General features: G+C 38.6%; 1 protein-coding gene across 4 annotated transcripts in view; it reads right to left on the reverse strand.

Annotated features, from left to right (window-relative positions):
• The window catches only part of LOC121299229 (transducin-like enhancer protein 1), a 64,571-nt gene extending 56,205 nt beyond the window's left edge, over nucleotides 1–8,366 (reverse strand). For all 4 annotated transcript variants that reach the window (XM_041226908.1, XM_041226900.1, XM_041226891.1 and 1 more), the window contains exons 1-4: nucleotides 7,617–8,366; nucleotides 6,987–7,087; nucleotides 6,140–6,203; nucleotides 5,995–6,039 (exon numbers count right to left, since the gene is read on the reverse strand). In XM_041226908.1, coding sequence (XP_041082842.1) covers nucleotides 5,995–6,039; nucleotides 6,140–6,203; nucleotides 6,987–7,087; nucleotides 7,617–7,640 — 234 coding nt within the window. In that variant the 5' untranslated portion in view covers nucleotides 7,641–8,366. The remainder of the gene's footprint in view (nucleotides 1–5,994; nucleotides 6,040–6,139; nucleotides 6,204–6,986; nucleotides 7,088–7,616) is intronic.
• Between the last annotated feature and the right edge of the window lie 8,793 nt (nucleotides 8,367–17,159).

The raw sequence follows: 17,159 nt of genomic DNA on the forward strand, positions 1-17,159 counted from the left end.
CGTACTTTAAGGCAATATAGTACATAATAGCTATACAGATTGAAAAAAATAAAGCCTACTCCTTTTGTTGTGATGTTGTAAGAATATGTATCCAGGTGCCTGTCAGATATTGGGGGGTTCATGTATAGAGTCTTTATGTCTAAGAATAAAGTCATGATGGGATATCAGCTGAACCTTATCAGCCAATATACAAATGCTTAAGTGCAGAGAGGTGATGTATATTAACACCAGCAGAATACAGTAACCCCAGTTTCATGCAACAGTTGTAAAAAAAACAAATAAATAAAAAAAACCTTAAAATGAGCAGTTGATTCAACAACAATGAAAAACAAATACACAAGGTTTGTGTGTTGCACACATGCATTAACAAAATGCCCTGAAAACTTAAGAAAATTGTTTTAATGTACAGCTTTAACGTATATTGTTTACCACCAGGAGTTTAGGATGATTTAATCGTGCAGCAGATCAAAGTTAGATGATCTGATAATATCTCTTCAGCCAAAGACGCAAGCATGGTAAATTAAGATGTTACCATAATAAAAAACAGTAACATAGCATGAGTTTTATACTAAAGCATGGTCAGCTGTTGCAGGGAAAACAAAGTTTATTTCTCAAACGGACCAGAAAACTGAAAACAGAACGTATATAAATATTTGGGACTGTAATTAGGAAGTGCACTGCTGAGATTATATAAGAATTATAAATTAAATGTACTGCAGCTTACTTGACCCTACGCACCACATCACACTACCTGCTACCTTGCAAGTGCCACATACCTTAAAACTAATTGAAAACCCTGAAAACATATAAACATTAGGACCACATACGTATTAACTATATGCAATCATACTGAACCCCAGAGCTACATTCATTATTATAAACATGCTGCTTTTTTTTTTTTACTTCTAACCCTCCTTTTTCTTCAAGACAAAAAAAAATCCCAACAACTAACTGTCGAGATATTTTGATACCTTAAAAAGAATTAGAGTCTAGTAGCAAGTTTTCAAAATGACGTTAGATCTCTGCTATTAATGTACCTATTGTATAATCATGTATGGAGAAAAATCTCAGGTCACCTATAGCATCCTTTTGCAATTCAATTGTATCCAATGAAAAAAGGGAGATCAAAATCTTCAATATCAGGGCCTGCAATTACTCTGTGCAACCTGAAGTGCCCCGAGGACTGGTGCCAAGGACCCTACAAAAAGATATAAATGTAATAATTGTGCAGATCCACAGATAAAATGAACTGCTTTATAATTATTATGAACAACTTTTGTTAAGAAACGAAGTTGGTGGTGCGGAGTACACAATGTCTTTTCAACTATATATTAAGTTACTTGTGCTAACTCTTGACACAAAGTAGTAACATGAATGATATTTTTGAGGTGTTGGGCAAAATAAAGACCTATATTCATTTTCTTAACCAACCGCCAGTAAAAGCAATAAAAAAAAAGTACTTAACGAATGGAGTGGTGATACTGCTGGATCATATCATGTTTGGTTGGAGTTCAGTGATCAAACTGCAACTAAAAGCATTCGTTTTGAATGATGCACTGAAAAGCTTTTACGATTAGATTACATAACTAATCAGTATCCAAGATTTGTATCTCCTTGTCCTTCAAAACCCTATATTACTAGAGCCTATAATTTGCTTTGAACCCTTTGATCTGTATAATACACTAAAGCAAGCCAGATTTATCCAACCCATTCTAATCTCCTGCCTCCCCTTTAATCACAATGCAGACTTGTTCTATATGACTGGTACCAACAATTAAATATATTATGTAGTTATCCATAACCAATTTACAGTATAGTGCATCAGTATTGCTTTTTTGCTGGTAAACCCCCCCCAAAAAAATTCTGAGATTAATTGTACTGTTTAAACCCTCTTCATATTAAATATTTAATCCCTGGTAAAAGTCCTCCTTGAATAAGATAAGATCAAAACACTATTTAATTTGTCTTCAAATGAAATCTAATAGATACAGGAATAAAATGTGATGACGGCCTATTTTATGTACTTATTGTAAGGCAGGTTCAATTGTATTAAAATATATAATAGTCTGTTTATAAAATAAGTATTTTTAAACACCACAAGACAATCATGTAATATCCTACATAGCAGAGAATTCATTTCTCAGAAATACACAGCTGACCTCTAAAATAATCAGTATGGCTCCAGAAAGATGAGGTTGTGGGGTAAACTATTACAATGGCCTTAGGGCAACAATCAATAAATGACGGTGTAAAAGACAGATCTGCAAAATAATGGCTGTCCACACAGCTGTCACAGAAAAGGGCAAAATGTTCAGGTGTAGCAGTTTATAGGTGTAGCAATTTATAGGTGCAGCAGTTTATAGGGCCTATCAGTGGGTTTTAGCAGCAGAGACTCTTTGGCTACTTGCCACAGACCAAAAGCTAATCTTACACCTAAACAATCCAGGCTTTAGACACAGGAAGCTTTATCTCCTGAATTATTCCAGGCAGCACAGACAGCAGTCACAACTGATAAAAATAAAAGGGCATTGCTGTAATGCCCGATGACAGCAACTCTTCTGTGTAGCAAGTCTATTAATGTCTGATGGTCTCATAAGCTTTGCGCAAGTAATACAAACACAGGGTAGTCCAATAAGGTCATTAATTAACTAATTAAATACCAGGAAACAACATCTTGAGCTGTGGAATTGTTAGGCCTTGCTTAAGACATTACCTGTATTTCTAGACATCCATAACATGCCACAAGAAGACACAAGGCTGAGATATGAAAACAAAATGCAGCCAAATAGCAATCTGTGATCCAACTGATCTGGTTCACAGATTAAACAAAACTTGACAACCCGTCTTTTTATGGTCAATGACTACTACTAAAAATTGTACTTCAATGTTCCTTGAATTGAAACAGATTCAAGTTGAAAATTTTAGAATGAATGATCGGTAGATTCGAGAGTAATTTCTGAATCATTTCATGAGTGCTGGGGCTGGTAACTCGACTCATCATGTCACGCAGTGTGTTTGATACTGTGAATCAAATGAAATCGATTCAAACAGAATTCTGAACTGATTCCTAGGATTCACCCTAATGAACCGTTCAAAAAGAACAAATTGTTAATGAATGCATAAACATAAAACAAAATGCAATTGTTTAACACTTACAATTGCAATATGTGACAACTATATTCATACTGTTGAAACAATTGATAACACACGTGACACCACTTTCATTTACATAATAGATATCATTAGATGAGTGAGAAAAGCCTTTTTTGTGAATTACTGGCACTTCAGAGCCTTTGCACATGTGCATTGTTACTTTGAAGTCATAATACCACTAATGTGAGGTCATATGTCTGGGACACAAGGGGATGAAACCAGTAAAAACTAGTGGGTGTGAGACAACCACAGAGACGCAGACGTGATATACCATACAGGGCATCGTGGTAACTGAAGTTCTGCGCTGGAGATGACCTTATAAACCGAAAGGAATAGAAAAAAACCTGCATGATAAAAATAGTGGAAAAAAAATAACCAAAACCGCGAAAGACAACATTTACCAGCTGGATGCTTTCAAAACATGCCAAATTTGGCTGGAAAACCGCCAATCTGGCAGCACTGATCAAGGGGGATTAGCCTAAAAGTCACATGCATTACTTAAATGTTACCTTAAGTTCAATGTATAAATAAAACATGAATTTGTATAATTTGTTTTAGAAAAATCTATATCTTAATTGGCGTTCTGCTACTTTAAGATGTAGGACTACACCACTGTATGCAAAGTTGGTTGTACTGCCAGCACATTTTACTTCAGCCATGCATAAACAAACCACAATGTTTGAAGCTATACAGCCATCCTTTTTAGATTTGTTTATTAGGAAATTATTCCACACATGTGACTTTGCTTTGCAAAATTTAGGCAAAATCTCTGTGTGCTTCTGCCTTATTTTCTTTAGTGTTAGCACTGCTCGCTTCACAAGTTGTCAGAGGGAGTGATTATCTTGCGAGATAATAGCCGACATTTTCCAGTAGACGTTTCCCTGAATCAGTTCCACCAAGAATACCTGTATTGTTGTTCAAATACTGGTTATTTTATTCCCTGATGAATATAGCTATATACCGGTAAATCTGTATTATCATGCACCCCTAGTGTTTACATTATCTTTTTTTATTTTATTTATTATTATTTGGGTTCCAGGGGCCAGGTTCCTTTTAGCCAAAGGTTCATAATAATGAAGGGCATTATAGCGAGGGTGTACTGTAGTTCTGAATTCTCTCTCACCTTCTAGATGGTGATCTGTATGGGAAAGCATGCTTTTTGAATATGATACCACAATGAATGAGCAGAATGCCTGAATAAAAGCTTTCAGGAACAGCTCTGCAAACCCACAGGAGGCCTTCACACGGAGTGAGCACTGAATCGGCCCAGGAGACAAGCTTGCCATGGAGGGGAGGGGAAAAAAAAAAAAAAAAAGTTTCACAGCAGAGTGTTTTCCTAGTAACAAAGACATTGTCAAAATGACATTTTCTTCACAGTGAATGCTAGCATTTGCTTATAAGCCATAAAAAAAAATCATTTCAGCCTGCAAGGAGCCTAGCTAATGCCCAGTTTACCCCCAGAGAGAATTCCTGTCAAATGTAATGAGAGCTGCAAAGGCCCTCTCTAACATAATGAGCACTTAGGACCCACTGGTGATCAGTCAGCGAAAAGGCATCCATCTGAGCCTGGCTACACCCTTGGGCTGAGACGTCACCAGTTAATAAGAATTATGATTACTTCATGCTGCACGCCTCCACAGGATCCGCGACACTGTCTGTTATTGCCTCAAAGACTGGACTGCATTTATGCAGGTTGCGGAGCTGCTAGAATGTATTATAGTACATATCAGAGTTTTCTTTGATCTATTGCAATTAATCTATATAGAGAACTGAAGATGGTGGGTAGCATTCCCCCTAGAACACATTAACACAAAATTTAAGAATGTTTACGTTATCCAAATCCTATTGCTGAAGTGCTTACATGCATGTTATGTTTTCCCTCAATTGAACACTTTCAGTTATTAGGTCAAAGAGCTCAAAAATCACCTAAAAACATACATACATTTACCTACAGGAGCTCTTACTATACAAATTCAAGAGGATAATATTTACAATACTCTTCCAGTTTCCAATAAAAAAAAAACTATTTATTTACAGGATTGGAAACTACAGAATGTTTCCACTGAACTAAAATTACCTACATTTAAAAATAGCACTTGAATTAAGACACTTTCCACACCGTTACAGGTGTAATGTCTCTTAAAAAACACATTAAGTTACCTTATCTTTATGTTTTGCTATCTAGCTCTAGCAGATGTAGAAATAAAGTAAGAAGCTGTTACATTTTCTGCCTTGTCCTTCGCCAGTCAGCCATGCTCTTTAATTTAATGAAACAAGAGTTCTCGGAGGAGATTCAAATGCATCAAGAACTGCATTGTACATTTGAAACTGGGCACCTCATCTAATGATAATCATTTTTAAAAAACTCATTGTTTCCAGGATCTTGATGAGAAAGTAAATGTCAACATACCCTGTCATAAGTCTATTTGGTACAAGATGACTACTCAATTTAAGATCACGGTTTAGCAATCCCAAACCACTGCTTATTCACCTCCATTCAAACCTTGCATGGTAAATACAGAAATCTGAACTTCACCCCGAGAACTGTCTTTCACTGTCCTGTTTTGTAATTTACTCCTACCATACAAAGACACACTACAGATTATCCAACAGTGGCACTGCAAGAGACCATGCTTTGGAGTGTCATCATGGAGACAGCACTGTTCCAGCCCCTTTTTGTTATTGTAATTCTCAACTGGAATATAAGAAATAAATACAATATACATGGATACAGTAAAGTTTTGAAATGTTAACATCAGTACATGTCCACATAGAATTTCCCTAATTTTCTTTCAGCTTCTGACTAGACCTTCAGCTATCAAGTGTTGGGGTTAAACTTACCTGCTTATGCATTTCAATGTTGAGCCCGTAAGACATTTCATAGTACTGTGAATAAATAATGGTGAAATTTGTCAGTTGGTATTGTTGCCTCAAACAAACACTCAAGCATTACAGAAAACAAAATTTGTGCAAAAAGATAACTTACCATAACATAGTGCCTCTGCATTTCTGTTTTTTCACTGGCAAGTTTCTCACACTCCAGCTTCAGACTAACAGAAAAAAAAGATATAAGCTCTTTAAAATACAAACACTGCTGTGTGAGATAGGAAGACAATAACCTTTACTGTTTCAGCATTACACGTACAGGCATATATAAAAGCCCTAATCAGTTACACCAAGTACTTATTTCTGCTGAACATGTATATTGTCTTACATTGATTCATTAAGGAAAACATGCTGTATCTGTTAAACTTCTAAAAGTTTTATTAAAAAGCGTGGGAGATGCATGTTACTGCATTGATCACCATGCATCACCCATTCGAGCATTGAGTAGAAACAGTTTCAGGTCAACTGGGACTTCGCAAAGGGTATAATGTGTAAGCATTTCTCATATTGAATTACATTCTTTCCAAACTTGGCAACATCTGTATTTTGACTATTGCTACAAACGATTTGTCACTGCCCAACCACTAAGGGATTAAGCAAAAATATACAACTATAAACTAACACCATTATTTTTATATATATATTATTATATATATATATATATATATAGATATATATATAGAGATATATATATATATATATATATATATATATCCAAAATATTATACTATTTGCTACCACTGGTTTTTAAATATAACAAAAGCTTATTTAAACTGGTTCCAAACGCTACCACTGGTTTCCTATCTTAACCAGTGTACCTACCGCAGACAACAACGAAATATCCTGAATGTAAGTAACACGAATTGTCGTATTTTACTTTTATTTTATTTTTATTTCATTTTTAACATGTAGCAGACAACAGATATGTAAATTACAACTGCACACACCTGTGATACTGAGCTTGTAGAAACTGAAATTCTTCTTTTATCCGATCCAAGGACTCGGGGATAGTAAATTTAAAGGGATGTCCCGCTGGCTGATGCGGCGTCTGTCAAAGGTGGGTAGAAAATTAAGAGAAAGAAAATTGGGAGGGGAGGGGGGAGGAGACGCACATCATTTGAGTTACACGAGAAACCACTGTACATAAATCCCTTGATATGCTTACACACACAGCTACATAAGATTACACAATTAAATAAAAATGTGTATTCTGCGTTATTACGAGGAAAAAATATGCGCGCTGCTTGTTCATTAAAAACGTAGATCATTGAAACAAATAAAACAGTGCTCAACGTATCACACGCATGTAAAATTAAAAGGTAAACTATGTGTAATGTGCTATAGTATTAGAAGAGATGATTTTTTTTTTTATTTTTTTTTTAACGAAACAAATTAAACAGCATCACAAGACTAATAGTGAAATACATCGCCTAGTTGCATGAACCTCACTAATAGTCTTTTTTTTTTTTTTTTTTTTAAAGTCATGGTTCAGGAAAAAAAAAAAGTAAATATTGGGAAGGAAACCGTGAAGCAGAGGGAGGAGTTCCCCGTATTCCTTTGTGTGGTTGTACACTTACGGGATGTCTGCTTTGAGGAAACATCTTCTTCGACCACGTATCTCCTCCTGCGAAGCTCGGTTCTCGGTTGTTTATATTTCAACCAGGTTCACGTGAAATTGAGAAGAACACAAGGGAAACTCAGAACTGTGACAAGACCATCCTGGATTGCAAAAAGAGGAGACACCGGAAAAAAAATCCCACTCGAGTCCTTCCAGCACACACATAAATATATCCTTTGCAGAACAAAACAAGCGTTATTTAATCGTTGCAGCTCCAAGTTGTATATTGTCGGGCCTTCCTTGGTTTTAAAGACTGTCCAGTGATAGTAGTAAAACAGATGACTACAAAAATTCACAAAGTATGCACTACAATGGAAGCAGTCCACCTTTAACTCTCTTTTGAATGCAATTTTCGCCGCACTGACGGCTCTCACCAGGGTAATCCAGTTAGTGGGATAAAAAAAAAAAAAAAAAAAAGCCACACCGAAATGCCTTTTGTATAAGTCCACAGCAATACCGACTTAAAATCTAGTGTCAATGAGCCCTAGCCACAATGCGGGTTAAATTAAAATGTTTATATAAATACAAGGAAACAAATACCCCCGATAGTATTATTAAAACAAACAAACGAAAGTACTCCGTGGTTATATCCAAGACAGAAAAAGGTTACAAAATGTTTAAAGAAAAAAAAAAAGCAAAATACATTTAATCTTAGTAAGAATAACAACACAGTTCACCCTACCCAGCACTATCCCACTACTTACAGTAACACGCGGTTTCACACTCACAGTACTAACCAGATATAGGACTGCCCCTGAAAACTAACTGGATCCAATCAAAATTGCGCATCCACGTGGGGTTATGACGTTTTTTTATAGTATCTATCCAATTGAATTGTTAGACAAGAATCCATGGTTGTCGATTACACTCAGCAACAGAGTGTGCTGACCAATAGAAACGTCGGTAATGCTGCGATTGGAGTGGAAGAGTGAGAAGGTCTGGCTGTGAGAGAGTGACAATCCTCAAATGTCAATCAAAGTAACGTGGGGCGCTTGCTCTTCTTAAAGAGACAGGCGATTAATAATACAGCTTTACCTATTTTCGAAATTGCAGACGTTAAATTTGTGTTTACACTTTAAGAATATACTATGTGATTTTTGTCATTATGTGAATTTTCTTGTTACATGAGGGATGCCTGTATCTCAAGAAAATTAAATTATTCAGTCTTCTCAGATAATAATAATAATATCTTTATTTTTATATATCACCTTTCATAGTGGACCACCATCACAAAGCACTTTACAGAGGTAGGCTGTGAACTGTGCATTATATGCAGTGTCACTTGCAATAGGACATTGATTTAACATCTCATCCGCAGGATGGAGCACAAGGAGGTTAAGTCACTTGCTCAGGGTCACACAGTGAGTCACTCAGTGGCGTGGGATCTGAACCGGTGACTTTCTGGACAAGCCCCCTGGACTTTAATCACTGGACCACACTTCCACGCCGTATGTTTAAAGAATATTACAAATAACATATATAGCATAAACAATTGAAAATAAACCCTACAAGAGAAAATGTAAATACTTTGCTATATGACTCCCTTCCTAAAGTTATGATTTCTGAATCATAATAGGAAACTAAGAAATCTGCTTGTTTTGTACCAAATCTACCATTGCTTTTATATAAGAAGGATAGGTGAATCTCAAATCCCCACACAATTATGCAAACAATTAATTATAAATAGTGCTGGGACGAACACAGGATTTTCATGTTCGGATATTCGCTAATAATTTAAATATTCGTTTGGATATTCCTTTGTTTTCAAAAAATAATAAATGGCATTATATTGCTGAGTGCAGGCAGAGACAATACAGCAGCAGGGGCAAGGGGCGTTGCCCCTGTGTGTGTGTGTTTTTAGTTTACAGCAATATGTTAAAATATGTAACATGTTAAAGTATAAAAATACCCCAGGAGTAAAGAATACGTTGTGCCTTTTTCTGTCCCACGCTTTCTAAGCAGCACAATGTGTTTTTGGCCCAGATGGCCTTTTGAACACAATGCATGCCCACACATAATCCATTTTGTTTATTTTTGCTGACTAAAACTTTTAAATAGATGCTCAAGACCCAGATAACCAGCAAGTATTGGGTTTGAATGGACATTGGTTGCGGTTGGTGAGTCAGTGATGGTTCATTGTTATTGGGCTGATGAGCTAAATGACACTGGGACGTGGTTGGCAGTATGGTGTTGGTCTAACAGTGTTTTATGTCATTGAACCAGGGTTGGCTTTCAACGCTGTTTCAGTGTTATTAGGCCAACGTCAGGCTAATGAGCAAAATTACACTGGACTGATGTTGCTGGACTTTGGTCGGTCCAATTTAACCAGTGATGATGAACCAACAGTAGCCCAGCTGATTTTGGTTATATGGGAGAGCTGCTGTGTTGATCTTGTTGTGGTTTTATATATATATATATATATATATATATATATATATATATATATATATATATATATATATATATATATATATACATACATACATACACACACACACACACACACACACACACACACACACACACACACACACCCCTCGTTATATCGCCCCTCGCTATACTACGGATTCGGATATATCGCGATCCTAGAGTTGGCTCCCCATTTTTACTGTCTAACTGCGTATGCCTTATCTGCAATATACATAGACAATTTCACTTAGAATTACTGTTCATTTTATTTTGTACTGTACAAGCAAAAATATTCACAACAATTAAAAGAAAAGCATCAATATAATACTGTTATAATATACACAGACATTGCACAATAACACAAAGCAAATTAAATATCTACTTGCTGAAGAGGTTTCTATTTTAGCCAACAAGGCGTTCACGTGTGGCAGCAATATACTAGCAAAAGTCACAAGGTAGTGACGTCAGCTCCCTAACAACAAGCCTGTTGGGAGTGGATTCTTTCAATGCAGCGGGTTTGGGCATTTAAGAAAGGACAGGAAGACTCATGAAATTAACTGTTAACCTTTAGGTGTAATTTGGTGGATGCTGTAGAGGGTGCTCCGTCACGGAGCTTCCACATTTTATAGCTGTATTCTGCTTCTCTAGCCTCCCTGGCAGCATTCAGCAGGGGCGGGATTAGCAACGCAAACTACTTCCGGAGGTGGGGGGGGGGGGTTCACTTGGCAATCTCTTTATTTGTTATTTATGCACTCAGCACTGCTTCAACCCCCTGTGTGTGTTTGTTTTTGTTTTATAGCAAACGCGTAAACCCCGTCATTCATGTTTCAACTTAACATCTTCGCTTAATATTTAAAACCTCGCTCCTTTCTGTGTTGGTCATTTCACTGCACAGCGCTGCCAAGATATTATCAACTATTTTGCTCAGGTGATTCTTCCCATCATTCAGCTTCTCTATTCAGCTGCAGAAGCTCCAACATTAATCTTTCCTGCTCCATCGAGTCACCAGCCCGGCTACAGCGCCGTTCAAAGCATAGCTTCATTACTCAAATTGGTCTGCGTTTTCATCAGAAAGACTGGCTCCAGCAACACTGCTGTACTACAACACTGTTTCACCGGCGCATCACACACCATGGTTACCACGGCTACGTTTCATCGAGTTCTACTGCAAGTGGTAAGTTGCCAAGGCGGCCAGGCAGATTCGACTGGCACTCTGAGCCTGTGCCTCAGTACTACAATCTTCTGGCTCCTCATGCTGCGCTTTTGCAACATGAGAACGAGTTGAAATTGTCCAGTTGTGACATCTAAATACTGCAGGCTCCTGTTGTAGAACTATGTTAACTTATTTATATACATCACTAACTGTTCTAAAGCAAATGTTTTATACACAAACAAGGATTTTAATTGCAATAACGAAATATACTCTGCTTCACTGAAGCCAAAAGTTTCAATTTCAATCTAACCTCTAGATGGCAGCTTAACACCATAAACTATACATAATTTAAGCCTGTTTGCTATCGTTGAGAAGCCCGCAGACTCCAAACTTTCTATCAATTCCTGCAGTTCTTCGTCACTCCGAGGTATTCTCCGTCCCCTCTTGCCTCAACCTTTTTGCTACATATAACTTGAATTCTTCAAATCTAGACCTCTCCACTTGAGGACCTGGTCACGAAGCCAAGCTTATCAGCTTTCTGAGATGTTAAGAATCCACCAGCACATTAATTACCAGCTTCCCTGCTTCAGGCCATTCCTGCAACCTTCCTGTTCCCATATTTGTGCTTCCTCATTTGCCCCAACTTCATCAAGGCACTTAATACAACTTTCAATGTCCATTTCATTTAATTTGAGTTACCAGTCACATTCTGAAACTATGTCCTACGATTTTCAACATTTCAGTCAAAGCTTCCTCCTACACTGTAAACAGACAATACATTCATAGACTGCTCCTGATCAAATCAATAGGTTTTACAGCAGCCCCAGAGCAACGCATTGTCATCCTCTGAGGTTCTGCAACGGCATCAGATCTATGCATTCTTCATCTCTGCCCAAAGGCAGCCCCATCTCTGACATCAACCAATAAACGCCTTAACTCTCAAATACCAATTTCCACCGCATTCAGCAGCTCTCTGCTCTCTACAGCAAGTCACTGCACACTACTGACAGCATTCCATCATTTACAACCTCAGATCTCTTCCTGTTCAGCAGATCTCGCCTCTACTGTTAACAACTCCTCACTACAGCAAATCTGGCTCCCTCTTCAGATCTGCTCACTATTGCAGCATGTGAAAGTTGCTTTAGTTTACTGTTTAAATATACAACTGCCCTCTTCCAGAGCTTCCAGCTTTCCTTTAGCAATTTAGTCATATGTCCGCTCATCCTCTCAGATACTACAAGCATTAGTACATGTTGAGAGACGTGGTACGAGACTGGAAATCTGTCTTGATTATGAGTTTAGGAGTTCCACTATTAGGAGAATGACTGGAGTTGTGAAACCCAAATCTCTGAATGTGAGTTCACCTTTTCCATTCCAAGCAGACATGATGGCAGCAAACTGCTGATCGATTCCATATTTGCTAACTCATAGGATCAGTTACGCCTTCAGTCCAGTCCTTCATATCCCGCTCCCTTCCATATCTGAGGTTCGCCTGTCGATTCGAGGCATGGAGAAGAGCCTCTCTCCTTCCTCCATTTGAAGACAGTCCATTTCTTTGGACATTCTTCTTCTCCTCATCTCCACTCTTTGCCGCGGTTGCTTCACTCCTTTCGATGACATCGTTATGGAAGCACTATGTTTAGCTGCTTTTTTTTGGATTCCTTCGCTGCTCAGAGTTCTCTGTGCTAACATCCGCAAGTTTCCCAGCCTTAGGATTGCGGTGCTCTGACCTCGCCCAAATTCTTGGGGGACATTACATTCTCTTTATCAGATCTTCCAAAACAGATCAGCTTTGTAAGGGTCAGTACGTTCAATTCTCAAAAAATGACTCTTCTCTCTGTCCTAGTTCTGAGCTAACCAAATACCTCGCCTCCAGGATTTCCTGTCTTCCTACAGATCCTCTTTTTCTTGACTCCTCAAGAACAATCATTACGAGACATTGGTTTTTCTCTCACCTCAACCCCCTCCTGACTCTGACTGGGCTATCCTCAAGTCTCTACTCCTCTCACTTATTCCGGATCGGAGCAGCCACTTCTGTAGCACGAGCAGGAGTCAATCAGCACCTGATAAAAAAAAAAAAACATGGGGCGCTGGTCCTCTTCAGCAGTCGAGTTGTACATCAGATCCTCCCCTTCAGACACTGCAGCAGCTCAAAAGTCCTTTGTTAGTATGCCCGAAGTGGGGGCGCCCTCTCCGCCAGGTCCATTAGAGGTATCCTCCCAATAGCCCGTCATACTAACCTCTCCCTGTATTTTCTCTTCTTTACAGCTTTCTCTTATCTGTGAGTGCAGTTCAGCTGTCTCTTCCCTATCTTCAAGGTGCAGTGCTGCAGGGAGCCGGGGGTCCTTCTTTTGGGGGAAAGTGAGTTTCACTCCTCAGACCGACCGGGTTTGCCTCCGGCCCAAGTTACTGCCATCCCCGGAGGTTCCTTGCTGGCTAGCGGGGACCCCCTGCCACAACTATCCTGTCGCAGCTCATGCGCTAGCCTCACCAAGGCCACAACCTTGCTATCCCATCTCTCTAGTTTCTTTTCAGGTCCGAGTACCTTTCTGCCCCTTCTGGCTGGCCAAGTCCCCACCTGCCATGCCGGGCTCCGTCAAGGGGGTGGGAGTTTCTCTATTTTCGTCTCTCCAACACAGACCTGAGACACTTTATCCTAACTCTCCACGCCGCCCAGCTGCCAGCCACGATGCCTGAGGATGCTGCATTGAGTAGTGACAGATCTATCCCTTTGTCTTTTATGTCTCTCATCGAGAGTGTTTTTTATGTTTGTCTTCTCATTCTTCTTGTTCGACCAGCAGAGACGCCGCCTGGCTAACGACCTGGACTGAGAGCTTTGTCTTTATTCATTCTGTCTCTCATTCTCAATAGCCGCTCAGCGCTGCGTATGCGGCCTGACCGGATGAGACGTGAGAGTTCAAAGTGTTTTACAACGTACATCTTGTCCAGCTATTTTCTTCTCAAGTTGTCCAATTTTATGTCTCTAATTCCTTGTTACAAAAGCACCCCCATTCCTCAAATCATATAAACCCTTTTATACTACTCTACTCAAGCCCTTGTAAGCGACCAGTGAAGTGAAGACTGAAGTTGATGAGAAGCAATTATCCTCCGCAGTACGAATTAAAGCGGTGTGCTGCTTTTTGTATGAAAAATGAGGAAAAGCAGGTTGTGTAGAGGATTTATACTGGACCTTGATGCACCCGATAAAACGAGGGAGTGGTTGTACAGTATTTATTTGTTAGTTTATTTGTTTTTCTATGGGTCTCCCACTATATCGTGGCCCTCGATATATATATATATATATATATATATATATATATATATATATATATATATATATATATATATATAAAGGTGTTTTAATCAATTAAAGATTAATCAATTAATCATACCTGGCTTTTGTTCGATTAAAAAATATTGATCGATTAATCTAGTCTACCTAAGTAATGCATAAAGAAGTGCATAAGAAAAACTAGAAAAATGGCGGAGCATACATCAAAAGATGGTGGCAAGCATGCTACAGGAAGATATAGCAAACACTTTACCATAGAAGCCAAGGAAGGAAAAAAGGCTGCAACTTGCAAGATTTGCTCTTCCGTGCTTTCCTTTCACCGCAGTACTATGAGTCCCTCATATCATCTGAGTCGCAAGTAAGTTTATTTTTCTTTTATACATAGGGCCGTTTCTAGCCTTTTGGGGGCCCTAAGCAGGATAAAGTGTGGAGACTGTTCATACAAACTGCAAAGCAATATTAAGTCTCTTGGATGATGATGATGTTAATGTTAAAATTTGATGACCCATATTATTTCAAAATTAAAACTAATTGTCTCCCAGCAAAACCACAGCAACCTACAATGACCATATTCACACTGTCAGAAATGTGTGATTTTAAAAGGACAAGAATATAACATCAATATTAATAAGTAGATGGGTTCATACCTTGATTGACTTGCATTTGGTTCACTACTACTTAAGTTGTGCTTTGATCGAGTTTAGTACACAGTTTCTCGCGCAATTTTAATATTCTTTTGTCAATATAAATTGATGATAGGAAGCAGTGCAGTACTTCAGGCAGGAGAAACCGGTCGCAGAGGTCCTGGTGCTACCTAGCTCACAGCCGTATGTCTGACACATGCTGACACCGCGGAGGGCACACATCTTCCTAACCAATGACTCTTTGCATCAGAAAACCATACATATGAAAAACAGGAGACGTAACATATATGCATAGACATTTGAAATGAGACATTACTTCATTTTAGTGAAACATGGAGGGCTAGGGAATAAGCCAGAAAAAAAAAAAAAATTCTACAAGAGAAGCAACATCGTTCATGCTATTGAAGGTGTCCAGCTTTCATATGTAGCACAGCTTCAAGCTGTGCTTTAAGTTTCTAGTAGTTTAACCTCAGTGTCCAAGATGTAAACACTGAGCTCCATTTCAAGCTATTTTTTCTTTCTTTGAGTACTCAAGAGCCAGTAGCCGAATGCCACTTGTCCCTTTAATATGCCAGACCTTCTAAGCATTCTTTCACTTAAGGGTCATGTGGCAGAGCAAAGCTCTGCTCTTTAGAAATTGGCAGGGATGGGGTTAACTTCCCCTACCTGCCTGGGTTTATTATGTTCAGGTGGCTGGGGTTGATTAGTTGATTAGGTTGATTAACGATCAATCAGCGCCCAGCCACCTGATATAAAAGGAGGCCTCTGCTTCTCATTTGGGGGAGAGGGAGCTGAGGAAGCAGGTTGGTGTTTGTTTTGTGGTTTTTGAATTTTCTAAATCCAGTGAAGGCATTGCCCAGCCTGGAAACTTTATTTTTGTGAGTTTTATTTTTGCTTTATTTGTGTTTGAGTATCTGTTATTTTGCCCTTGTGCACTTTATTTTTGTTTATTTATAATAAAACAGTTATTTTTTTGAACTGCAGTCTGTCTCTGGGCCTCTATCCACTCGCCAGCCTGCCACAGGTCAGCAGAAAGTTTACCTGCTGCTGCTGCATATGTCTTTATTTAGAGACCCCTTTCCATTTGAGACCATTTGGGTTTTACTAAGTAGTGTTCTAATCCTTGGCATGCCTGACTCAGCAATAAGACCCCTCTGAGAGTATTCTTTTAAACAGCCCAGTAAAACGTCACTATAAATCAACACATCTTTCCTAAAAGCAGACTAAATATGAGATAATCTTGAACCACTTATGCTTTAATTGAGAAAACCTAATGAAACATTATACAAGTTTCCTCCCTATTGCCTATGAGCTCATTAGGGTTAGTCTCTTATGCAGCCCCATCCCTGAAAACAAGTATAAATGGCTGAACCATTATCTGAGTGGGAGAATCAATGTTGAGCAAAAAAAAAAAAAAAAAAAATGTTGCTTTGCCTTATGTTACAAAAACAAATGTTCAAATTAATTTTAAAACTGATTTTTTCATTGACATATATAATAAGATTTTAAGTGGCAAGTTGAGAGTAAGCCGTCAGATCAGCTTTGCTTGTATCTTGCAGGCGATACAAAGTGTACAAGAAGCCACTTGCTGAGACTTAGTGTGAGGGGTGCACACTTAATCATCATCATATAGCAACACCTCAGAGGTCCTCTCTTAAGCCTTACCATATACAGTACTACCCTCCACACTATACAATGTAAATTAAAAAAAAAAAAGAAAAACCCTTATTACACATGTGACAGAAACAAAATGATTCTTGGTGGTAAATCTCCCTCCCGACCTGTGAGGGCGCTAAGTAAAGGGAGTAGCCTGGACTGGTTGGCCTGACAATTCATTCCCAGGATTAAAAGTAAGTCAGTCATCTAGAAAGAGGGCGGAACTCTGGTACACTAACTCATCGACCCGGAAGGGAAACGATGTGGCAGCCGCGGATTGGAGGAGTGGTTGCAATCGTTTACCAAGAGGTCATGAGTGATGTTGCTAAGAGGGGACAGAGCAACGTG

The sequence above is a fragment of the Polyodon spathula genome, chromosome 2 (genome assembly GCF_017654505.1).
Source record: "Polyodon spathula isolate WHYD16114869_AA chromosome 2, ASM1765450v1, whole genome shotgun sequence".
NCBI lineage: Eukaryota > Metazoa > Chordata > Actinopteri > Acipenseriformes > Polyodontidae > Polyodon > Polyodon spathula.